The sequence below is a fragment of the Cydia splendana genome, chromosome 2 (genome assembly GCF_910591565.1).
Source record: "Cydia splendana chromosome 2, ilCydSple1.2, whole genome shotgun sequence".
In the NCBI taxonomy this organism is placed as follows: Eukaryota; Metazoa; Arthropoda; class Insecta; order Lepidoptera; family Tortricidae; genus Cydia; species Cydia splendana.
Window position 1 is genome coordinate 29,591,861 of NC_085961.1, and position 27,413 is coordinate 29,619,273.

Here is a 27,413-nt window from a genome sequence, read left to right on the forward strand (position 1 = left end):
TCTTCTCCTTGTCTAATACAACTCTAGCTACAATGCCTTCTACTCCGAAGAAAACTGCGATCATTCTTTTTTTAACTGACCTTTGTTGTTTGACCTGTGTTGGAGTTGGCTCGTCTTCGAATACCCAGATTTTCGATTTTGATTTACTTGGAACGTCAAAATAGTAGAGCCAAGTTTCATCTCCAGTCACGATTGAGTTAACATCCTTAGATCGGCCTGAGTCGTACTTTTTCAACATTTTCTTGCACCACTCTACTCGCGCCTTGCGCTGACTGTCGTTGAGACTGTGAGGGACCCAGAGAGAACATAACTTTTTAACTTTTAGGTCTTCGTGTAAAATTGAATTAAGTGTTGATGCACTAATATGGAGAATCTCCTCAATCTGTCTGCACGTAATTCGCCTATTAATAGTTATCAGTTTTCTAACAGCGTCTATGTTTTCTTGGGTCCTGCTTGTAATGGGTCGGCCCGGTCTTTCGTCGTCGTCTAAATTGTATTTGCCTCTTTGAAATTCCTTGTACCACCTGAATACGGTAGAAAGGGAAGGGCACTCTTTACCATAGGCACCGAACATTTCCTCGTGGCACTCTTGGTAAGATAATCCACGTTTGAAATTATAATAGAAAATCACTCTGTACTCGCGGTTACCGAGACTAGCCATTTTCACAAATGTTTCGATCTATTTACCGAATATCACTGCTGGCAGGCTCAACAAACACATCATGTAAGAACTTGTTATTAGTGGTAGATAACCATACGCTCAGTCATATATGTCAAAACTTGTTAGATTCCTTCCATTGCAAGACTTATGGAACAGCCTACGTATAAGTAGATGGGCAAAAATTTTGCGTCCATGTCCACCAGTGAGTAAGTGATTGAGATACCTAAACATTTAACTTTATAATGTAAAATGATATAATTTACTAACCTACTCGTTTAATTTCAGGTAGGTTGAATAAGGAACCAAGTAACCATGGGGAGGAGCAGTATTTACTAACATTTTCTTTTTGGGTCTTCAGAGTGTATCGTTTCCTTTTTTTTGCACATATTACACTTAAATATATATTCTCTGTGTAAACCCTTACGTCTTTCAATGACAAAGGCAAGATCAGCAAATGTACAATTTGTATGATCGTGCCTGATATTTGAGATCACAGAAAATAAATATTTTAAATCCACTATTCTGCAACCTTCTAAAATTTTGTTTTATCATGATTCATGATCAAAAACCTCGGATTCAATAGTCATATCAAACGTCGATTATGCAGTTGATGATGAGCTTGCATTTTCTACCATTGGTGCTGCAAATGCATCAACCGGTGGCGATAAACTTTGCCCTCTTGTAAAACAAATTACTATTGTGATTGTGTTCAGCAAAAGGCCAAAATTCGGTTTACTTTCCTGTTTAAAATATTACTAATTTATTCATATTTCAGATTACGTACATAGGTAACTGTCTGAATGTTACAATGCCAGCTGGCAAATTCTATCACATTTGTTTGTTTGGTAGTCATGGTAACATTCACTTACATTGATATCCTTATTAAGATCTGTATCTTATTATCCAGACCTTAAAATATTGCCACCGTTGCCCTTTAAAAAAATACTGTTTAAATAATTGGCTACTCAAACAATGCTTCTATAGTATAAATAATGACTACACAAAAATGGGTAGTATTGTATTAATGCACGAAATAAGGCCCGATTCTTAAGCGGGTTTAAATTTTGAGGCCATGTCCGCTAATACTATAGACAATATATCAAGTTTAATAAACACAAAAAAAAACATTGATGGGCCTTATTTTATAATTTAGGCCTTACTTTGTAATTTAAAGTAGAGTTAGGCCAAGAAAAATCTATAGCGATTTTGATAGAACACGCAGTGCAAGTATTATTTCAAACGTCGCTTCTATGAAATTATGACATATAAATAACACTTGCACTGCGTGTGCTATCAAAATTGCTGTAGACTTTTCTTGGTCTGACTCTAAAATATTCTTTATTACACCACAAACATAAAAACAAATTAAAAAAAAAAACCTCCGCGCTCCGTGATTGTTGAGCCATTTAGGGTTCTAACTAAATTGGACATTCCATAGAGCACGAGTAAGTATGGAACAACCAATTCAGCTAGGACCCTAAATTGCTCGACAATTACGAAGCGTGCCTGTAGGTACCTAAAAATTTTGTTAACCCATTTTAACCATGCAATAAAATATTTTTGATTTTGATTTCTAATTTGAAATATTAGAATCAAAAAGTTCATAATAGATTGTATATCATAACTACAAAAATGTGTTCCCTACTCTCAACCCAAAACCCCTTGTATCTTAGGATCTAGATATTTTCACACAAGACGGTTTATCGATAACTTCTTACATCACTAGATTATCGACATTAAATGTCGACTATTGCCCATCACTTTTCTGGCTGTGTACGTATTTAGAAACTTGACTCCGCCCCTAAAATTAGTGCGATAGGGACAACTGCAGCTGAGGCGAAAAATCCTGCGTAAAAATGACAAAAATCGAGGTTTCGTAGTCCTCTTTTTCCTCCCCCAAAACTTAACCAATCGTAACCAAATTTGGAAATCTCAATGATTATGAAATTATCTGTGTCGGACCGTTTTGCTTTTTTGGCTAATTGATATCAGTTTTGAATACCACACCTCTCATTGCGGCATAGTCTATTAGGCCATTTTGGCCGTTTTTGAAGGGCTCTAGCGCCTTAAAAAACAAAAATATCAAAAAAAGCAAAACGGTCCGACACAGATATTGACAATATTAATCTGTGTTGAAAAAATCATTGCTCTAGCTTCAAAAACCACGGAGGAAAACGAGGACTACGTTTGTATGGAGGAATGACCACTCCTGTTGGCTCTTAATTAAACGCGTCAACACACTATCGACCCGAATGCCGACCCTGGTGCGGTTCGATATGAAGGAAAAATAAAAAAAGCTGTCCATTTGTTTGGGCCGTTATTGACCAGTATTGTAACTATTAGGCGTTTTCTAAATCGGGTCACACGTGACGGAGTTCTAAAGTAACAAATAAATTGATAACCTCCTCTTTTTTGAAGTCGGTTAAAAAGACTCCGCTCCTTTCCACCGGTGACGGTGGAAAAACACAATGTTGAAACAATTCATGACGCACCACGTGTTTCACCGCGTGCCTTTAACAAAACAAAACACCGTTGAATGAAGGAGCCCCTTCAAGACACTCGTTGCTCTGCGCCAACTGCGCACTGAAAATGCGCACTCGCGACAACCTGAAAACCAGACAACCTGAAACCCAGGAAACTCCAGACCGCCCTACAGAACGGAAGTCGAAGGTCTACATCCGGGAAAAGCTGGAGGAGGGCAGGAAAATTTCAGATATTGTGGGCGGCGGTACCAGGAGCACATATCGTGGAAGAGATGGCGTAGCTAAGCTTTGCACGCATGCGTTGGCGTATTGATTTTCTCACCCCTAGGGGTTAGAAATGGGGATACGAATCACGCGGGCGATAGGGTATTTCTTTGAAATATTTTATTTAATGTCGTTATGTTTTAATATTATTGCTTTTAAAGGCAAGCAATTCTGATACTTTTAAAGAAAATTAAATAGTAAAACATAGATTCCTTAGAGCTTATGTAATATTATGAACGCTTATGTATTAGAATTGCCGTATCTTGAAAATTAGAGTTTCTTTCGCGACTCCTCATAAAAGAATGCGGCAAACCTCTCGAGTATCATATGGCCCTAGTACCACAGATGTCGTGGAAACTTGTCTGAACAGATCTCAAACTGTTTTCCATTTGGAATTCTTAATGGTAGAAGGTAGAACGTTAATTAAAGAAAATATAAAAAGAAAATGTTGCGTTTTCTTATTTCTTTCATGTTTTTTCATAGAAACTTTTTTCCTGTATTATGTATGTCCTAAGAATAATGTAAAATATCCCTTGATATTTCAAGAGGGTGTTTTCCCGCCAAAAATTAATGGGTTTTAATCGGATCTTCAAATGTCTATTATTTGGGGTTTTGAAGGCAAAGGAGATGTGACGGATCCGCCATTTTAGTCAGAATTACCAGGGTACGAGGAACAAGTAGGAGGTTATCGATTTTCCGACGGCGTGGAAATGAGACGGTTATAGTTTGTCGCTGCCGCCCTATTAAGCAGCCCCTAAATAAAGTTAGAGTTTTGGATTAGTTTTGTTGACGAAAGAAAGTTTAGTAGGTATAAGTTAAGTTTGACGTTTTCCTGCGATGTATTTGGGTTTGACACAATTTAAATTAAACTTTACAGTATTAAATAGGAAAATCTAAAACTATAAGAAACAAAAAATAGCTAAAAATAAAAATAATTATGTTCTAATTTATTTTTATTTACCCTCCACGGCATCGGCTGGGCAGTTGCATGTTGGACGGTTTCAGTAGGTAGTTACATTACATACCTATTTAATTCAGGAAATATGATTATTTTGACTTCTTACCTAAGTAAATTAAATATGTTTTGAGAATTACGTTTCGATGAATATTATATGGTAAAGTTGATAAATGATAGCTATGGTAGAATACGTAGTTTACGTATAAATGCTTTTCTTTTTTTTTTTCGTTTTAAAATCATTTATTTACATACAATATATATACAGTGGTACTACTAAACTAAATTAATAACTAGCTTAAATCTAATATAGGCCCTTGAGGCATTGTACCAAGGATGCTGGCGGCATTTCCTCGCTGTATCGCAATGAAAGAGTTATCTAGAAGACTAAATTATTAAGAACTCCCATGAATTCTATTTTCCCTACTCAAATGGCCAGTACCTACCTAAGTATGTACTTCTATCTCAAGTACTGGGGATACACAGTGGATGATTATTAATAGCATGATTTAACTGATTAGTAACCACTTGAGATAACATCAAGTAACTTGTGTAGGTATTTTTGTTTCCTGGCGACATAGAGTAGAGCTCCAGAGAGACCAGATACATCTCTAAAGCCAAAACAGATACATTTTATAAAACTTCAAAACTATTAGTTAAGGGCCACTTGCACCAGTTGCACCATCCCACTAACCCAGGGTTAACCCGTTAAACCGTAAACCCAGTGTCAAATTGTACTGGTAACCATGGTAACTCCAGGTTAACCGGTTAACCCCGGGTTAGTGGGTAGGTGCAAGTGGCGCTTAGGTTCAATGTCGGGAAGACTGTCTATAAGCTCTTTCGTCACTTGCGTTTGTAGAGTTAGACCAAGAAAAGACTGCATCGATAGAGCTCTCGCAGTGCAAGTGTTATTTTAAACGTCAAACTTCTATGGAATTATGACGTATAAATGCACTGCGTGGGCTATCAAAATTGCTGCAGAATTTTCGTGGTCTAACTCTACAAATACTCCACTTAGAGAATGTCGGTTGCGCCGAAGGAGTGAAGCCTACCTTTCTGACTGTGTCTGAGCGACGTAGTACGTCTACAAATATGAGAGTTCTTGCTCTATAACGGTCTTCTCATCAATAAATTACGTGGTGATTTTTAAATATCGCTAGTCTTCAGTGGCGTAGCATGAACTAATCTAGCCGTGGGCGAAGTCGTTTGTCGTTTTCTTTCACTGTGCCCGAAAGGGGCGTCGCGCGAGGCCCCCCTGGCGCGAGGCCGTGGGCGACGGCCCACTTCGCCCACGCCTAGCTACGCCACTGACTAGTCTTCTTGGATTTTATAGTAGTAGCTGTCTTGTATATTTTACACTAAAAATTAACATTATAGAGTCGATGCCTAAAATAAAAGATTTGTGGAATACAAAGGAACCAATACATTCCATGACTCTTCTCTTTCCGCACAGACTCTAGTTAGACTTAATGGATGTGACACCATAATTTTGGGTCATTCCACAGCGATCTCATTCCCCTGGCTATACCCACCTATTCGCAAATTCCCAGGAGATTCCGCTCAGCAGTTATGGTTGTAGATGGAACTTGGCACGGGTTACACAGTCATCAAAAATGAGATACCAATAAATCGGCATTTCCTGAGAATTTGCGAATAGACATGGCCAGGGGAATGAGATTTTTGTAGAATGACCCTTTTACATTCTACTCTATCTTGTCTTTATCAGGGAAAGTGAATGAGAATAATGGAGTATTTAACTGAAGTCACGCTTGTATGTTTGTTAGTCAGGTTCTACTGCGATTCAACACTTAGTTCAGTAAACACCTTTTCAGTGACTACAGTGCATTGAATTCAATGAGGTATATAAAGAAAGTATGGTATTGTTTTCTTAACAGTTGTAATCTGTTCATTAGATTAATTATTTAGTTTTAAATTACGACTAACTAATTAACCAATTACTACGTTCACATTAAGCCTTCTAGGCTGAAAAGTGCACCAAAATTTTTTTTTACTTAAATAAATAAAAACCTACCATAGTGTCGGTTTTAAGACAGTTATAAAAATTGAGATCTGAAAACAAATATCAAAAATTAAAAAGATAAAAAATGTCCATAGCGGACTAAAGTAAGAAGTGAATTATTATAGATAGAGTTTTGTTTTGTTCAATATGGATAACTCTATAGTTTCGACAGCTTCTAGTCGAAAATGTGGTTTCGATGCGGCGTTAGAATTAACAGGTGAGTTTAATGTATTTTAAATAAATAATTAACGAGGTACTTAGATCTATTGAATTAATTTTCATATTTATGCTGTGACTTATGTTTATTATTGTTTATCTATAAGGGGGGGGGGGGGGGGGGGGGTTGCGAATGATTTTCTCATGCCAAGGGGGTCTCATGAGAAAAAATAATCATAAATACTATTAATGAATGCCCTTTATGTTGCAGGGTTTGGGAAGTACAACATAGCAATGCTGAGCGCATGTTGCCTCTTAATCCTAGCCATGTACCTGGACATCTTCGGTTTCTCGGTGATCCTGCCGGCAGCAGCGTGTGACCTAGCGCTCTCTACTAGTCAGCAGGGGCTGCTATCAGCTGTTCCTCTCATAGGTAAACATCTTCTTACCTTTTCTAAACCTCATGGGTGTAGGCCTCCATGCCATGCTACGCCATCTTTCTCCGTCATGAGCTCGCAGTGGCGGATTTGCAGTATTTGCCGACCTAGGCCCCAGGCCCTGTAGCCGCCCCTTTCTCAGCACCCAATGGCACCCATCTATTGACTACATTTTGAGTTATTTCTTGTTATCATCTAAGAATTTTGTGTCATAATTTGCCGCCCCAAATATCTTGCCGCCCTAGGCCCGGGCCTACTGGGCCTTAGGACAAATCCGCCACGAGCTCCCTCTATTAATTTTTCTCTCACAGTTCGTATTGATGTCGTCGTAACTCGCATTTGCGGTCTTCCCTGCGGACGCTTTTCGCCCCATGGTCTCCATTTTATCCGCCGTGCACCACGAACCAAACTTTCTAAGCGATATGACCAGCCCACTCGCTAACGATCTGTGTGTATGTTATACAATTTCCATTCTGATAATTAACTCCCCATTCCATAAATAAGTTTTTAAATGCACATGTACTCGTATTTTTAGTTTCCTCGTATTCGAAATGAAAAGTAGAGTGTTTAACTCGGGTGAAAGGCACCATTTCAGTCTCGGACTGTTGGCCAAACTACCTCCACAGGAATGAGTGCCGCCATCCCTTGGTTAACAATTCGGACCTTAATCCGTAGGTGTTATGGTATCTTCATACGCGTGGGGCCTATGCGCGGACACTCGCGGCCGCCGCTGGACACTGCTACTGGCGATGCCCATTGGAGCAGTTCTCAATCTGGCTGCAAGCATGGCTCCTGGTTACCGGAGTTTGGCGATACTGAAGTTCCTCTCTGCTGGATTGTAAGTAATTACTTATTTCTTAATCTAGTAACTTTGTAACTGATGGTTCTGTTTTATTCATTAGATGCTACCAACCGGGGCAACTGACTATATCCATCGGAGCAATTCTTAATCTGGTTATAATAAGCATGGCTCCTATTTACCAACGCCTATTAGTGGTGTTGAAGTTCCTTTAGGAGCAGCTGCTCCAGTGCGAAGCATGACTTCTGATAACTCTGAAGAAGGTTATATTTACCATGAAGAATATCAAATATTGGAATTATGTATTACCTGTTTTGTGATGTATTTTTTTTGTGATTTTATAAGGTCCATGATCATCATAATTGTTTCAGTACATCTTCAGCGAACGCAGCAGCCTTCGTTTTGGTTGGTGAGACCACGCCCGCGAGACATCGAAGTCGATTTATGTTCCTCATGGCCAGTGCTACCATGCTGGTGCAGTTCATCATTTGTGGTTAGCGCTGGTTCCATTCCAGCACGCCGTTAACAAACGACATAGTTTTCGTGGAGGTTCACGTATTTACCACACTTTGAGAACCCCTCCTGGCCATGGTCCTTAAGTATTACCTACACAGTTAATAATCTGTGGACTTCGACAATAATTGTAATTTTTCGTTCGATTAAATCCTGTTCCTTTCCCGAGGGTTAAGTGGTGCCTAGCGATGTTCACTCCCTCTCTGACTACTAATGTCTGCCCCTCGCGTTTCATAGAAACACGAAGATTGCCGACCACTGCTCATACCTTGGTTTCACTGTTACCCATTGTTCGTGTTTTACCTCTCAACTGAACATTAACAACCCCATTCTTGAAATAATCTTGCTTTTCCCCAACAGTATTTGCGATCCCAGTCTTCAATCTGACCTTCCGCTACCCCATCTCCTGGCTGTCCCTGGACTACCGGCCCTGGCGGCTGCTGATGCAGATCATCAGCGTCCCCGGCATCATCGGCTGCCTGGGCATGCTGGTGCTGCTGGAGAGCCCCAAGTTCCTGCTCAGCAAGGACCGGGAGCAGGAGGCGGTGGAGGTGCTGAGGAGCATGTATGCCTGGAATGAGGCTGGCATGAAGTTGGCTGTAAGGGTTTAGAGAACTACTTTAAGCAGGATCCGCACACCGCTCCAGTTTGCAAGCGGGGCGTCGTTATATACACGTAGGTACATATCTATAACGCTGGATCACACCGAACCGAAGCATCCGATCTATATCATTGTTTATTTATTTAATCGTATGGCATGCATGATTAGTCAATCAGAGCACAGCTTTGAGGTTGTTAAGCCAGGTAACTACGTCGGGTGTCAGGGCATCCAGATCCTCAGCTGGGCCAGGATAGGAGTGAAGAGGGCAGCGCCGTAATATGTGCTCAGTGGTTTGTTCTTCTTCGCCGCACTCGCAGAGGGGAGATTCCTTCCAACCCCACTTATGTTGGAAATAATTACAGCGGCAGGTTAATATCATTGTGATAACCACATAACCTTTGTCTCCAGGTGGACGTGGTGTACATGGAAGAGTCCCTCCAAGTTGAAGCTTCATCGTTTCTCCGTCGGATGTGGGACCAGACGGCGCCGCTGTTCAAGCCGCCACTACTCAAGAACAACTTGAAGTTGTACTACATTCTGCTGTGCGCGTATATGACGTACGAATTTTAAGTTTATTTACCACCTACTAGAAAAACCGGCCAAGTGCGAGTCGGACTCGCGCACGAAGGGTTTCGTATCATTACGCAGAAAACGGGAAAAATATCACGTTTGTTGTATAGGAGCCCCACTTAAATACCTCCTTATTTTAGTTTGTTTTTAGTATTTGTTGTTATAGCGGAAAGATGGACAGCGGATTCGAGTCTTAGTAATAGGGTCCCGTTTTTACCCTTTGGGTATGGACCCCAACTATGTTTAATTTAATTACTTACTAAATAGCTATACCTATATACGAAATACCTATTGTCAGGTCCACGGGCTACACGATGTGGGTGCCAACAATGACGAACGCATACTTCAGCGGTGACGACAGCTCTGGACAAGCCTTCTGTACTGTGGCGAGTAAGGCCACTTCGTCTTCTGGCTCCGTAAGTAAAACCTAGATGAGGGGAGCTAGCCAAGATGACAATCGTTGATAGAAAACGGCAATCGAAACTGCAATATCTATGTAATGGAAATAGTCACGAGACTAGTCGTAGCATCTGTCATCCCGATACAATTTGAAGTGAAAACTTCTTTAGCGGCGCTCTGCACTTTTAGTGATGGGGAAAAAATGTTAAACTCGCGACAGCGTAAGACGCTTCGTAAGACGGACACGTGTCCTGATCGAAAAACAGTTAGAATGTCATTGAGTTTTCACTTCTGCCGGCACTCCCGGAGTGCAACCCGTTGTTTTTTTTTTCGTTTGGCATTTGTCGATGTACGATTGTCATCTTGGCTAGACCCCCAGGGCTCTCCAAACTACGACTTGTGGGCCATATTATACTTACTCTCTAGGCCACATACAGCTCGAAACTGAACAAACTTTTAGTATGTCGTTGTAGCCATGGTGCAAGTTTTTTAATGTTCCGGCAGACAGTTTCGTACGATCCTGAGTAATCTAGACGCCCGTCATCGTCATCATCATCAAACCATATGTGCCCTTTCTTACGAAAAGTTAATATTGCACCCAAACTGTGTACCCTATTTGCAAATCTACAAGAAGAAAAGCCGACCATTTATTGTACTGGTTATTTTTTCAGGAATCAACAGACTGCGATAATGTAATTCAATCTCTCACTCTCTACGCCGTAATGTGTTACTCCGGAGCATCAGGAACTCTCAATGTCCTACTCTCGTTCGTAGTTGGGCCGCTGGGAAAAAAGAGAACGACACTATTAGTCTTTGTCATCTCTGCAGTAGCAGGAGTCACCCTGCTGTTTGTGAAAATTCCACTTTTAAGCATTGCCTTGTTCTATATATTTTTGTATGTGGCACTGATATTGGGCAATGTTAATACTTACTTGGTGGAATTGAATCCTACATACTTAAGGTTTGTATATTTAATTATACTAGATTCATGATTAATGATTGAGACAAGACAATATTTTGAATAAATCTAATTTGCCGCTGTCATTTAAAGCATTCTTTGTAAACACGTAACTTAACAAAACGGTTACACTTTGAGATTTGGAATAAATATGTTTTTCGTTAATTGATTAAATCCAGTATAAAATATAAAATTGCCGTATATTATTAATTTATAATCTGAAATTGTATTTTTTTATCAAAATTAATATTTTATAGAATTTTGGTTTGAAATTTGTCCTCGTAGTAGTAACAATCACTATAAACGCTCACAGTTAGGGTGACCAGCGCTCCAAATTGAAACCCACTAATAATTTTGTAATACCCCTTCAAGTGGCGCCAGCGCAAACGCGAAAAGTAGTCAAGTGGCGGCCTTGGTCAGCGCAGATTAAGAAAATTTTAAAAAATCGTCGATTTAAGCTTTTCTATGTTTTAAAGTATATTAAATCACATATTGTTAGAATCAGCGTTATATAGGCTATTTGAATATATATAGCAATTAAATTATTCTAATGTTTATTTATACATTTGGCCAGACCTAATCAAACTCCGGAAGAATGACAGTTTTCCAGCTTCCTTGTCAAAAATGACTACCACCATAAAACTAATTGATTATTGGAGGTAATTGCTATTTAATTATCAAAGAAAGACTTTTATCTTTAAGATTAAATCAATCAAAGGGACTTAAGATACAATTTCTTTTACAAAACAACCTCTTAAAAAACGAGACTGACCTCGGACTAGGCGGTCGCTCCCGAATCAATGGTCCTCACCTACAAATTTTATACCAAGTGTTTTTGTGTTTCTTATGGTATGCTATCCTTCTCTAACTCGCTACCTAATTTTGGGCGCTAGAAGAGCGTAACTATACTTAAATGTGTTCAATTTCACCTCTAAATACGCCAACACCTCAATAACCACTCACTGGTGGATGACAGTTTACTGGTTTTCGCATCGACCATTCACGGGTTGACCGCCACTTGAAGGGATACTTGATTACATTTTTGTAACATTTTGTTTCAGGGGTATGGCAACCTGTTTATCGGTGGTTGTAGCGCGAGGGTTCGGCTTCTTCAGTGTGCAGCTCATCGCCCAGCTACTAGCAGACTACTGTACTCCTATGATAAGTGGTTACGTAGTGCTGGTTGCAAGTAAATATAATGAATGTTTTTCCTCTTTTGACGTGTTGTTTGCGCCACGTATAAATACTTAAACTTTATTCTCCTATGTATTCTGACCTCCTTGTCGGGTTTTCAAATATACACGGCAAGGCGATAGAATTAAACCAAAGGGATCCCTACTATAATTCATACAACAATAATAAGGTGCCGCCGATCAGTGGAGACTCTATAAGGAGGAAAATGCAGAACCAGTGCATACATCTGTAAGTTTTTCCGCATCCCCACGTGTGATGTAGAAAAATTAAAGGTTTTACCTCGGAATGAGAGACAATAAGCTGTAAACTCGTTTAAGTACAGCTTCATTATTAAATATATACGTCGACTTTTTAAGGGAACTTGTAGATCGCTACAGTGAAGGCATATTCGAATTTCCAGCTTACCATCTCTCATTTCGAGGTTGATACCCTTTATGAACTTAAGATTACTGGGCAAGTAGTGACATCTTGCGTTTGTATTAAAGCATTTTTTTTATTGTTCCAGGTGGTCTAGTCGTTGCATTTTTCCTCCCTGCAGATGTGAAAAAGAAAGAAGACAAAATAATAGAAAGTCCGATAGAAGAAGAGAAAACCAAATTTTAGAGATAGATAATTATATTTATATTAACAATCTTAACAATTAAGATGTAATTAGTGTTAACACGTGTAAATATATTATAAAAATAAAAATTATTATTGCTTTTATTTCACATTCCTTTGCTTTTAAGAATCATCGATAAAATATCAATTTAAACTATTACATACATTCTGTCTAGTAATGCGAGCTACGCTCATCATCTTCAAGCCTTTCTTTGGAAAGACAGTTTTGGTCTTTTAATCTTTCTAATTGTAAATTACTATTTAGAGTCGAAACACGCTAAGTTTTCATGCTTAAAGTACTACGTCAAGTATGGAGCTTATAGGGTTACTTCTTACTGCCAAGTTTTTGCAAAGTTAGCATGGTCAGAGGTCAGAATCTAAGATATTATTCCTACGTCATCTGCAAAATTAAAGGCCTCTACAGACCTTGCAACAAATCACATGACATTTTAGGTAATTACGGGCTAAGTAAGTGCAACGAATTCAATCGATCAATCTAATTCCACAACATAACGCAAATCACATGCAATTATGGGTGAAATATGTAGAGGCCCTAACTTGGTCAAAGCCCCTAAATAATGGTAAAAACTTTATTACCTTGCAACACTACCGTTCACTTGTCAAACTGTCATTCACTTCGTGCAACCGCTAGCGAAATGTCTGAATTTGCCGGTGATAATTCAAAACCACGAGTTGTAGTATTAGGAGGTAAATAAACCCCTTTGAACTTATCCAATAGCTTGAGAAAATATCTACGTATCCAACCGTCCAGTAATGTAATCAACTGGTTCTATAGTTGTGTTCTTTTTTCAATTTCCGTAACGGTCTTGCAGTGTATTAGTCATCAATGACCTAAGAGTTTTTTTCGTTTAATCGTGCTGGAATTCGGCAGGCTGCGGCTTCATCGGTCGGAATCTGGTGGATTATTTGATATCGAATGATTTGGTGAGCGGCCTGCGCGCTGTGGACAAGACGCCGCCTCAGCTGGCGTTTTTAAATCCGTCTCATACGAAGATTTTTGAGGACCCCCGCGTAGAATACAAAAGTGCCAACTTAATTAACCCAAGTAAGTAATCATTTAACTTAATGGTCTGTTTTAGCATGTTAATTAGATTAAGACGGAAGCCTTGCAAAGTGAAGTGGTTTGCAAATAACTTAATGAATAATTTTCTGGAAGAGTGGGCAGAGAATTTGTGCTGGATTCGGTTAACGATTATTTCGTAAAATAATTAATGTTTGTTGGTAATCTTACTGTAATGTAATATGAATGTTCATTATGAATTCTATTATATTTTAAATATTATATTTCCATAAAGAAATAAGAATGAAAATAGTCTTATTTGTCTATTCAGTTTTAAGCTATGCTTGGAAGGTCTACAACTCCCAGAGCCACTAGTAATTTTAATTGATGAGAACTGCAAGTTATTCATATAAATCCGTAGGTCAGTCTGGCCGTCAAAAGCAGACGTTTCCTGTACAGTTAATGCTGTTGACTCCACTCAGATAACTTATCACTGACTCACACTACACTGTTATTATGTTTTATAAGTGTCTCATTAGTATGCAACATACGCAACAATAAATTATCTGCAGTTATGGTGAAATATTAGCATTTTTAAACGGCATTTTACTGCCATTTCTTTATATTTTTATAAATAATAAATATTATAGGACATTTTTACACAAATTGACTAAGCCCCACGGTAAGCTCAACAAGACTTGTGTTGTGGGTACTCAGACAACAATATATATAATATATAAATACTTAAATACATAGGAAAAATTATTCAATGTTAGTATGTCTCACAACAGTTTAAATTCGATTAAATACATAGGAAACAACCATGACTCAGGAACAAATATCTGTGTCATCACACAAATAAATGCCCTTACCAGGATTCGAACCCGGGACCATCGGCTTAATAGGCAGAGTCACTACCAACTACGCCAGACCGGTCGACAAATTTTTCTACATGACAGTACTGTTTAAAACTATTTATTAGAGGGATAAGGAGTTTAAGACAATTCTTATGTTATTACTCTTTGGCCTGAATAAATGCATTAACTAGTAATTAATAAAGTAAACACATTCATCATTAGCTAATGCTTATTATTTATACATATTTCCTTATTCTCTGTCAGTACAAGGATAACTATAATTTATTATTGTCCCTGAAACCACTTTCCTTCCTTCATATAAATTCTTTACACTTTTAATATCACTCATGACAACAGAAAACTACACTTAAATTAAAACAATATGATCATAATTTGAAACGGGAAAATAGACCTTACTTGAATGCACATAGGTTGCTATTTCCGTGCACTTTACACAACATACATCCTTATGTTCTGTGTATCTTTGAAGCTGGTTAATTTATAAGCAAGTTAAATGAGTTGTTTATAGCTAAGTCAGAGACAATTAAGTAGTAAAGACTGTTGTTGGCTTTAGATTTGCGAGGTGCCAATTTTTTTATTAAGCTTAGATATCATATTTTAATTTTATGAATTTATTAAATAAACCAAAAAATACAGAATGTCGTCAGACCCTTACTAAATCATTGATTTTTGCAAAGTCAATCAATTGTAGGAAAAAAATTGGGGCATTATCTATAAACAGATGGCGCTTACGCCGCACAGCGTCGCGCGGCATTGTATTTATATCGGAGCATCGTTAATAATGGCGTAAGCGCCATCGACAATAAGGTCCCTTATCAAAGATACCGTCACTATTTAGAATAAACCAACACAGTAATAAATTTACTGTGTGGGTGGTACACAGGTAGGCCACCTACAACTTTTTAAATGTTTTTATATCCACTGGCCGCCACCGGCGTTGAATGTATTATAATTAATTCAGTAGTTATCAAATTGTTATGCAGAGGCCAACTGGGCGGCGCCATAAAACAATTGCTACCTTGATACTGGTTGACAGTCTTTAAAGTTATGTGTCTCTGACCCAGTTAAGACTTCGGACAGGGTGACTAACAGTGTCATACCGAATTGCTTGTTTTATCCTTGTGTTTATATGTGACGTTCCACGGGAAAAGGTACCTTATGGCGGCTGGCGTTTACGCCGCATAGCAACGCAATAGTATTGGAGCGGCGTTAATAATAGCGTAAGCGTCAACCGCCATAAGGTACCTTTTCCCGTGGGATGTCACATAATTATACCTACTCATGTAACATTTCAGCTATGGCGTCATGCAACTCATGCATTATCAGACATGAAGAAAGATAGCGTTTTGATAATACTTACCTCGTATTAGAAGAGTGACTATATTCAGAAGTTTATAGAAATATATTTTAACGGATTCACTGCCAGGGCGCGTGGCCTAAGAACAAACTGGTATGACGGTGGACGCACATGTGCGTCGGGGGCAGTGAATGTGTTAAGGTAAAATGGTTTAAAAAATCGCTCGAGCAGTCAAACGGGAAATACTTCCACCTTACAGAAAACCTTATGTTCTACAGCATTGTGTTTCTGATGGTTAGGTCCACATCGATTTCGATGACGGCGACTTCGGCAATCAAGGGTTTTACCTCTTATGAGCTCATATGTGGCTGGTAAGGCCAAACTTGTTCTTAAAAACTCTGTCACATTCACGACAGTAGAGTTGACCGGCTGTGTTGTACGTATACACGTAGGAGGGCTTAGGTCTTTCCTTGCGTTATTGGCTTGGTAGGTTAAGATACTGTGTAGATGGCCTGCATTTGTCCCTATACCAGTCAACCAGTGAAGCATTGTATGTACTCGTATTACTAAAGAATCGGCAACGCGTTTACAACACTGCTGTCGGCAATGACAAAAGTGTGGCAATGTAGGTATACTTTAAACGTAAAATATCTATGAAAATATGATGTTTATATAATGACACCGCCTCACTTTGTTCTATTTAATACGGTGAAAAGTTAACTTAGATGGACTATATAGACTGCAGTGTTCTTACCACCAAGCGGTCTATACGATCGTAGCAATCAACTCTCAAAACCCGTCTTGTGGACATAATAAAATACGGGCCATACTTACACTCCAAACATTACGGATTAGCACACAATGACTGCAAATATAATAACAGCTATTGTTTTGTCCTTCATGCCAAAACTATAAGGTTCTCACGTGACAGCCGACACATACACAAGAACAATTAAAACGAGCCACATTGTAAAGGAATCTTCATACAGTGTGACCCGTTTTCAGTGTTCTCTAGTGTCGGTGCACTAGGTGCAGTCATGCACTTAACTACTTTTCAATGTCCCAATGACTCAGTGACTTGGCAGTCGATACGAGTATCCTCAGTTCTTGAAAGGAAGATAAATCACTGAATCAAATATAAGTTAATTTTGTGTTAATCAGAAACTTGTATTAACGATACTACAATGTTTTCAAACGCCCCAAAGATATGGCCATACATACATACGATCGAAAAACATCATCCTGCTTCTGACGCAGTCGGTGAAAACTAAATGGTGCATGTCATCATTTATACTTAAGGCAACACGCGGGCCACAACTGATCCCAAGTGGCGAGGGTCAGAAAGTCTCGGGCAGATTTGGAGGAGGCACATGTCCAGAAACGGGCAAACTAGATAGATAGACTAATTTAAATAGTTTAGCAAATTTTTAACTCTTGTCTCCAGCATCATGCGCCGCGGCATTAGACCCCGGCGATGCTCCCTGGGCCATAGTGTTCAATTGCGCAGGCGAAACCCGTATGGGCCAAACCGAGGCTGTGTACGCCGAGGGCATATGCACGCTCAGCAGCAACGTGGCCAAGCAGTGCGACCAGCAGGGTGTCAGGCTGGTCGAGATCTCTAGCGGCACCATGTATAGCACTGAGAAGGTTTGTTGTCTTATCTATGATTTGTAGGAGGAATAATATTGGTCTCAGTAAACTACCCTATGGAACACCAGAAATGATTTACAGGAATAATAATGGTCCAAGTATACTGCCCCGTGGGATCCCGTTAGTGATGTATAGGAATAGTAATGATCCTATAATACTGCCCTGTGGAAGCCCAGTAACGCGCTCTTGACTATAGTGTTGTAGGTTTTAAATCACGTGCAGTACAGTAGTCTTATTTTTCTAGTTATAGATTCAGTTTTTGCAGACTTCACGTACTTGCCAAATACTTTTAAGATAAGAATTTTGAAATGGGATGAGTAAGAGAACATTGAGGCAAGAGAAACGCTTGTAGTGGAAAATCCTCATATTGTTTCCCTTTCCCCGACCAAAATAAACTACGTTTTTAGGGTTCCGTACCCAAAGGGTAAAAACGGGACCCTATTACTAAGACTCCGATGTCCGTCCGTCCGTCAGTCACCAGGCTGTATCTCATGAACCGTGATAGCTAGGCAGTTGAAAACTCGCACTTGTCCGGTTTGTTTTTACCCCACCTGACCATATTATTTTTAGTTTTGTCAAAGGCGTTTGACATGTTGGTTACAGCCGCACAAAGAAGACGGTCCGGTGGACCCGTGGACGACGGAAGGGCGCATGAAGAACAGGGTAGAACAAGAGCTGAAAAGCATGGATACGCTCAATTATACCATCATTCGGCCTGCTATAGTTTATGGCATTGGAGATAGAAGAAGTTTGAGTAAGTGACATTTTGTTTTCCCTGTTTACAATTAAATTAATATTTAAGATTCTATAATATTGTATCTATATTAGTTTGTAAGGTACGAAGCCACTGCCATCTGACCTTTCAACACTAAAACTAGGCCTTATAAGTATTATTATTAACGAAAACGGTTTGCTCATCAACTTGAAGTTTTTGTACACTATGGATGTCACTCAGTCGACACACCATACACACGATGTTTGGTTTTTCAACCGGCTATATTCGTTTTCGGTAACATTTACTAATGACTGAATTCCCATTCTCATACATAATAATGGCTAAAATTCGTGAAAGTTTAAATCAGTTTCTTATTGGGATCCTGTTTAGATAGATAGTCCGGTTTCCTTACGATGTTTCATTTCACGCTGTATTCCTTAAATTGTAGTATCAAGCGACAAATTCGAGCATATTCATATTTTCTTATTACAAGCTTTTATTTAGTTTCACCTGTCCCGTTGTCTGTAATCAAATCTTACGAGTTAAATTTGACCCACCTCCCGGTTTCCAATGAAGCTGAAAACTTGCATACATATGTAAGTCGGGTGACAATGCAATATTATGGTACCATCGAGCTGATCTGACGATGGAGACAGGAGGTGGCCATATGAACTCTGTGATAAAACAACGCAACCTAATTGTGTTTGAGGTTTTTAGAATTGTTTCAATGAGTATTAGTTGCCTGTGGAAAGAAAAATACAGTCAGCGATAAAAGCTTGTACCAAATTTTTTTGCCAAAAACTTATTTTATTAATACAATAACCACACTATTTCCAGCCCCTCGTCTCCTCCTAGGCGCCATTTACAAACACCTAAACGAAACCATGAAACTGCTTTGGACAGCTGATCTCAAGATGAACACGGTCCATGTATCCGACGTCTGCCGGGCCATGTGGGCTCTAGGCAATAAGCCGGAGGCGAATAAGCAAGTGTATAATATCGTGGACGAGGCTAATAGTACGCAGGGAAGCTTGGCTGAACTGGTGTCTGATATATTCAAGATTAACCATGATTATTATGGGACTGCGATTTCTACTCTTGCTAAGGTAAGATTTTGTTAGAAAATGCGATCCAAGTATCAGACGTTTGCCGGGCGAGAATAAATAGGTGTCCCATTTGATTTTGGATTTCTAGTTTGACATATCAAAATCAAATTTTGACGTGTGAGCGGGCGGCTAAATTTTAAAGCAGAAAATATCTCATCAAGCTTTCCAAAAAAACTTCAACTTCACTGAACTGGATTTCATACTTAAATTTTCCTAATTTCAGAGCGACATAGCCTCCGTAGCCGAACAGGCCAACGACAAGCACCTCAGCGCGTGGGCCGACATCTGTCGCCAGCACTCTCTCGCTCACACACCTCTAGAGCCAGGCGCCGGCGCTGAACTACTATTGAACAAGCATTTATGCTTAGATGGATCCAAGTACAGGGCTCTACAGGCTCCGGAGGTCCCAAAGCCTACTGCTGAGAAGTTATCTCAGGTAATGACTACATAAGTATGTAAACAGGATAATGATACATCTGTCGCCAGCACTCTCTCGCTCACACACCTCTAGAGCCAGGCGTCGGCGCTGAACTACTATAACTACTATTGAACAAGCATTTATGCTTAGATGGATCCAAGTACAGGGCTCTACAGGCTCCGGAGGTCCCGAAGCCTACTGCTGAGAAGTTATCTCAGGTAATGACTACATAAGTATGTAAACAGGATAATGATACATCTGTCGCCAGCACTCTCTCGCTCACACACCTCTAGAGCCAGGCGTCGGCGCTGAACTACTATAACTACTATTGAACAAGCATTTATGCTTAGATGGATCCAAGTACAGGGCTCTACAGGCTCCGGAGGTCCCGAAGCCTACTGCTGAGAAGTTATCTCAGGTAATGACTACATAAGTATGTAAACAGGATAATGATACATCTGTCGCCAGCACTCTCTCGCTCACACACCTCTAGAGCATGTCTCGGTGGGAGTAAATACAGGGCTATGCAGGCTTCGGAGGTCCCCAAGCCTACAGCTGAGAATTTACCTCAGGTAATACTAGCCTAGCCTTCTTAGCACCACTTGCACCATTCCACTAACCCAGGGTTAACCGGTAAAACCTGAAGTTACCATGGTTACCAGTACAATTCGACACCATGTTAACGGTTTAACTGCTTAACCCTGGGTTAGTGGAATGGCGCAAGTGGCCCTTAGTAACTTTAATTACAATGACTAGTGAAAAACTAAACTCCACCCAGAAAATTACTGGGATATCCGGCTCCTTTAAAATGGTAAGATAAGATTATATCTTTATGAGTTTGTTTTTTTGTATTATTAGTATCACTGGATTATTTCACTCACAGAGCTTCCAAACTGAAAATAATAAAAAGTAATATACTCGATCGGTTTGTGTGAAAGTAACTCACTGATTCAAATGTTGGGCTCTGAGATTTTTTTGTTTTGCTTGTATTTTTTTTTTTTTGTCAAATTAAGGGTATATTATTGTGGTGTTGTGGGCCTTTGAGTGTCGCATCGACCAGCATTGATCTATTGTGACGGCCCTTTAAAGTTCATTCATTACTAATGCCCGTTGCATCCAGAGTCGAAAAGGTTAGGAACTATTCTGATTTTCCAAATTGTCGAACCGCGCGTTAGGAGTGCGACGAGTTATGTACGGGTCTCCGCCACCTGTGCCTGTCGCGGTGCGTGCACGCGACGGACACGCTGCGGGTGCCGCGACCAACGCCCAAGCGGCTGCTGCAGGTTAGCGGGCACCGGCCACGGGGCTTGCAGGTCGCACCAAATATTCATTGCTTGTATGACATGTTTGAAGTCTACAAACTCCTTGAACTATAGATCTCGCAAACACACAATAGCTCCGCCGGTTTGAAAAAATATCCATAAACTGATCCTACAAATTAATTCTAATGAAAACTAGCTATAACATTTCACTAGAATCGGTTGCAGAGGAAAATCATCATTATACCAGTTATATCAGTGACGACCCTACAAAGTTATTTACATTTTAAATTGGCACATGTCATGTAATTCATCGGATCTACTTGCTAGGGTTGAAACATACAGATTTTATCACTAATGTTTAACAAACTGTATCTCAAAAACGGTTAGAAATATTAATGAGATTAATGAGAGAAAAATAAATACGTAGAAACAACAATTTCCCGTTTGCATAAAAGTCCTTCGTTCTGTTCCACCCGATATATTAGCTGTTAAGTTTTGAGCAATTTGACTTAGACTTCACACATATAATACATTCAATGAATATTTGCTTTGGGAGTACTGTTGGTGTCTGACGTAACGCTGCTTTCAAATATTGTATAAACGTTTAACTAGCAAACATTAACTTCCAAGATTAATAAAAATAAATTCAAATCAGGTTTAATAACATCAGTCATTATATCGTAATTACTAATAATCTTGCTAAAACACAGATGCCGCCACTAGTATGCTTAACGCATTAACTGCCAGGGGGCGTGGCTTAGAAACAAACTTGTATGGCGGTGAACGCTTATGTCCGTTGGTGGCAGTGAATGCGTTAAACATGACATTCAATGTCGGTGTCGGTTAATATACAGCTTAAATGTACACAGTACAAAATTACAAATTATTCTAATAAGTCCTAAGCTAGAAACCACAAAAAATCTCGTACAGAAATCTAGGCTTCGATATAAACCTGTTTCATTAATTCAGTTTTTTTTATTTATTTCTTAATTCGCTCAAGTCCAATACATAGGGGAAATGTACACAGCTGAACACAAAATAGCACTGCAATCGTTTACGTGCCAGTCCCAGGTTCGAAATTATAATTTACAAAAAATAGCTTGAACCTCGATCCTAAATTATTCAAATTGTGTTTTAAGCCCTTATAAGTGAGATGGTGGTTCCTGTTCTGTTTAATTGACCTGTATTCATTATTATTGTCAAAAACAGTTTACTCTAGAATTCTACATAAAATACTAACTAGCAGCGTTATGTAAGCCCCAACGGGTTATTCCCACTAGTTACCACCAAGTTGTTACCAGTGGTAACTACTGGGAAATGTTTTTTCCACCTTTTATCACTGGTAACTACTGGGAAAAAATCCCAGTAGTTACCACTAACTCGGTTTGGTGGTAACTACTGGGAATTATTTTTCCCAGTATTTACCAGTGGTAACAACTTGGTGATAACTAGTGGGAATAACCCGCCCCAACGACGCCACTGACAAACTGCCTGTCTCTCACTGCTGGATGCCTCTCCCGCGCCCGCTCGGCTCCGGGACACCCCTCTTCAGAGTTCTGACTTATAATCAATCAGTTAATGAGATTGGTATTCCATGTCCAATTTCTTGGTCCAATGTGTATTTGCGTCTCACATTTTTCTTAATGAGTGAGAATGACATTGGACCAAGATTTGGACAATGGAATACCATCGTTACTGAAGAGTTGTAAAGTCTAAGAAAAAAATCGTTGCCCCGAGTCTGGCAGGTGAACTATAGTCCGTATCTTTAGGTTTTTAAATAAAAGTAAACAAAATTTAACCTCAAATGGCTCCTTAGGGCAGTTGAGGGTAGATGAAAACATTACACGATCAAATAAGGTAGGTTAAAGTCTGGTTGTTCAGTGACAGATCCAGGCGGTTTTGTATTTGGTTGGTTAACCAATAAATGTTACAACTACCCAAAAATTTACAAATTATTTGTTTACTTTTATTTCAATACCTAAAGATGCAGAGTATAGATGGCTCCATAATATATGTTTTGTGGTTACTGGATAGTCAACGTTTTTACAACAAGTTACCAGTGTTACCACATAATGTACGGAGCTGTGCAACGCCATCTATATCGGCTGTTAAATTCGTAGCACGAATTTCTCTTATACTTGACATTATCTTCTAAAATCAATAACTTTTTGATTATAACTTTACTCTGGTCTATTCTAACGGCGCACCAATCTTACAGACTTTCCAAAAACGAAACTACTCGCCACGAGATGGCGCTACCGGTCTTACGTAGTTATGGAAAATGTTGAAATGTAGTATCAATTTGCGAGTGTTTTACAATTAAATTTATTTTTAAATAGCTCGAAAAAAGTCACACATTGTAAAATGTAATATAATAATAATATTAAACACAGCATTCAACAGTCAACAGTTTTCGTAACATCGTAGTGCAACCAGTGGATCACAGATGGCACTAGTAGTACTAATTTTCTTGGCAGGTTCTTCGGCTGGCATGCTTCGTTAACAAGCGAGTATACTTTGTATACAAATACCCAACTTTAAAAAAAAAAGTGATTTTATAGCTAAGAGCATATTTTTAGGTATACAAGTATTAAGGATTAATTAATCAATTAACTTTTGACAATATTATTCTGAAATATAATTAAAATTTATTAAAAATCAGTATGGTCAAGTATGGTTTACTATGTTCTATTTCTATATGCTCTTACTTAATGAAATAAACTACTCAGTGTTATACATAGTGCAGTCTACCGTTCTTCATCAATTCTCATCTACTCAAAGGTTAACTGGAAGAAATCCCTTAAAGGGATAAGTTCGCCTATCCTGTGCCATAAATTTGTGTTTTGTACAATAAAGAGTTTATACATAGGTACATACATACATAACATACATAAACTTACACTTTTGTTTTACTCTTAATTATAGAAGAAACCGAATAATAATCAATTTAATTCTCAAACAAAATTGTCTATTTGTTAGTAAAATTATGTTTCTGGTATCGTTTTAATTTAATATAGGTACTACAAAGTATCTCGCATCACACATGCTAGTAAGGTTCGCTGCTAACTCTTCGCCTGCCGACTGTGTATGATAAATGCATATTGTTAAACTTGATTATTGAATATTTACCACAAATAGTCTACGTTCCTTGTCACGTCAACTAATTTTATATTAATGAAACTACTCGCCTCTAGGTGGCGCTATGATAACTATAATTCGTTGTCTTTTTGTTACGCTATGAATTATAACATTTTATTCCGTGTCTAAAGAATAAATCCCTATGATGTTTTTTTTATTATAACAGAGACTCCATTCATGTCCGGGCATCAGACACACGCGGCATTGTAGATATTATTCTTTATATATATTTGATTTAATAAATAACTTTAGCGTACCATTTATTTTCTATAAATAAGTGAAATTGGAAGACATGACAAGCAACGCCGCTACTTCTGCTAAACCTTGCTTTATTTAAAGTGACTAAAACTTTATTTTATCCATTCCAGGTGCTAGAAGACTACGCTTCCATGAATCTGTTCCCCAAAGAACTTCTACTATGACCGCACTAACTTCAAAAACACGAACACGAAACACTAACTGAACCGACAATGATCAAAACAGCACGGCTACCACGAGTTGCCATTTGACATTTACGTTACCGACTGCGTGACCTCGATCGCATTCCCTCTCTATCACTCTACCAATACCTATATCAGTGCGAACGAGATGGCCCGCGATCGAGTTTACACAGTAACGTCAACGTACAACTTAAACGTCAAGTGTCAACTCGTGGTACCGCTACTGGAAACCGTCTGCCGAATCTTTGAATTATATTGCTTGTAGATTTTGAATCATAGCCGTTTTTACATCACGGAATTGTAAGTAACCTTATGGTGCATAACTTGAGTTACTAGCGCCACCTAGTGGCGAGTAGGGAAGCCTACCATATACGGTAAACAATTGAGATATGCTTAAGCATTTAATGGGTGATTAAAATAACAAAGCATTCCATTCTGTATGACACCCCTAAGTTGAAAAGGCATATAATTATCTCGTTTTTAAACGACCATTATACATTTCAGTTTTAAGGTCAACCACCAGTATACTGGCGTCATCTAGTGGCGAATAGGAGAAAACTAGCGTTACTGATATTTCATTATCATGTTAAAACATTATCTATCACAAAAGTTGAGGTGTATTGGTCAAGAATTATAATTTACTAGCAACCCGCTCCGGCTTCGCACGGGTAGAACCTTAACACATTATACACCTAAACCTTCCTCAAGAATGATACCTACTGATAGGTGAAAACCGCATGGTAATCCGTTCAGTCGTTTTTGAGTTTATCGCGAACATACATACACACAGACAGCGGTGGGGGACTTTGTTTTATAAGGTGTAAGAATATGTACCATTTTATACCTTGTCAGAATGACAATAATATGTGATCACTAGGTACAAAATGGTACAGAAATCAAATTGCTTGACTGCTAGCTCCTAATTTCTGTGTTAAATGTTGTGAAAATTTAATTGTGCCTTGTATATTTTGAAAAATCCCGCAACTATCTTGATACTAAGAAAAGCGCGTTAAATCTTTTTTTTTTTCGTGAAATGAGTCATGAATTTTCGTCCACTTGACGAAATTTGTATATAAACGTAAACTGAAAATCGTAATTCAAGACCAACAAAGTAAGATAATGTTGCCACTTTTTACTAGCGCGTGTATTTATGTAAAAATAAGTAAATAAATTTAAATCGTAGGAGTAAAATTACCAATAAATAAATTATCTTAGCGTGTTTATTTATAAACAAAGAGTACGGTGCTCAAAAAAGGAATTTATATTTTACAAACAATGTATTGCAGTGGCAACATTGTCTTACTTTTTTGGTCTTGAATTACGATTTTCAGTATACATTGCTGCACAAATTCGAACTTATTGCAATCCTTAATATCTAAACAATAATCTATCTACCTACATAAAAACGATATTTTGCAAGTAGCAAATTAAAAATGAAATATGTTATTTGCTAATCCGTCAAGTAGACGAAAAACCGAACATTCTCCTCACGTGTGAAAGTCAACACCGACATTGGCAAATCCACCCTGTGCAAAATTGCAGGGAGTAAGCCAGAAAAAAAAAAAAAAAAGAAGAAAGTGGACGAAAACTGCAATGACCCTATAAAAAGACATGCGGTCACAACACACATTGGCGCTCCTATACTGTAGAGCTAGACCACTAATTTCAGTTGTACCCTCTCCCAATTCTTCTAAATTACAAATATATTATAAACTAATTTTATTATATAGAAGTGTAGATCATGACCTGTAGTAGTACTTGTATAATGGTGTCGCTTGCGACGTAATTTTTGTATTTTAATTCGATCAAATAAATAAAAGACTATAATATTAAGTATAATTGAACTTTCGAATGTATTTTAGACTAGCAATTAAATAGTCAACGAGGATTAGTCCTTAAGCTCACCATAATGTAAACGATGGATTGTGACGTTTTCAACCAAAAGGTCATTGTCGACAAGGTTGATTTCGAATTGAAGCTATATTAAAATTGCACCTTATTGACAAGTGATAATAAGTACGCTTTTGGTTGAAAACGTCACAATTGATAAAGGAATTCATAGATTTAGTAATGTTTGTAGGTGCTGTGATACAGTGAAGTGAGATTGAACTTTGATCCTAACCCTTTCATGGTATAGTAGAAAAGTATATTGCTTAAGAGCAGTTGAGCAACTAGTACCCTAAAATTAACTATAATATTCAATGTCTCCAACAAAATTGAGGACTTTATAAGTGCTCCTGAGTTCTGGTGTTCTATGTGGCTAATTTGGTAGATGAAATACTCTTGTCGACGTACCATCACGCTCCGCGATTGTTCCGCCATTAGGGTTCTAGCTAAATTGGTTGCTCAATACTTACGCTATAGAATTTCCAATTTAGCAAGAACCCTAAATGGCATAAGAATCCCGTGTGGTGACTGTACGTATATGTATACTTTTTGGTGCTCTTTTTCCATTTTTGGGGGCTAGGTTTTTATTATTTAATCAAGCAAAATGTTAAATAACGATCAGTGGGAGTGTAATTCCACTCCTTTTTCTTTTTAAACTTAAATTTTGTTTATTTTTCCTGGTCGAAGTATATTTAACGGATTTTCTTATATCTTGAGTGTCTGACCGTATGAGTTGGTAAACCAACCAAATATGATGTTAAATTGGATAGTATTTTAATACCATAAGCATAATACTTGCAATATCCAAGTATGCTAGTTCTCAGGAGATTTTGACACTGTTATGGAATTTCTAAGACAATAAAATACTAACTAATAAGAGAAAGACTGCGACGACCAAAAAGCGATGTAAAATGCTTTTACTAAATTGACTAAGATATCGAAATTACGTCTGTCTTCAGTCCATCCAAAAAATGTATGAAATGTAAGACAT

At 38.4% G+C, this 27,413-nt stretch overlaps 2 protein-coding genes across 2 annotated transcripts; both read left to right on the forward strand.

The window, feature by feature from the left end:
• Positions 1–6,156: 6,156 nt before the first annotated feature.
• Positions 6,157–12,674, forward strand: LOC134806093 (putative transporter svop-1). Its single transcript, XM_063779363.1, has 10 exons — positions 6,157–6,600; positions 6,811–6,972; positions 7,652–7,814; positions 8,147–8,268; positions 8,649–8,887; positions 9,298–9,446; positions 9,758–9,875; positions 10,530–10,819; positions 11,878–12,005; positions 12,516–12,674. Exons 1-10 carry the CDS (start codon positions 6,531–6,533, stop codon positions 12,611–12,613), a joined length of 1,539 nt encoding a protein of 512 aa, XP_063635433.1. The 5' UTR covers positions 6,157–6,530; the 3' UTR covers positions 12,614–12,674.
• Positions 12,675–13,200: 526 nt separating this feature from the next.
• LOC134806094 (uncharacterized) lies at positions 13,201–24,541 on the forward strand. Its single transcript, XM_063779364.1, has 7 exons — positions 13,201–13,318; positions 13,503–13,676; positions 17,251–17,453; positions 18,060–18,210; positions 19,009–19,277; positions 19,501–19,713; positions 24,464–24,541. The coding sequence occupies exons 1-7, from the start codon at positions 13,267–13,269 to the stop codon at positions 24,515–24,517; spliced, it is 1,116 nt and encodes a 371-aa protein (XP_063635434.1). The 5' UTR covers positions 13,201–13,266; the 3' UTR covers positions 24,518–24,541.
• Positions 24,542–27,413: the final 2,872 nt, after the last annotated feature.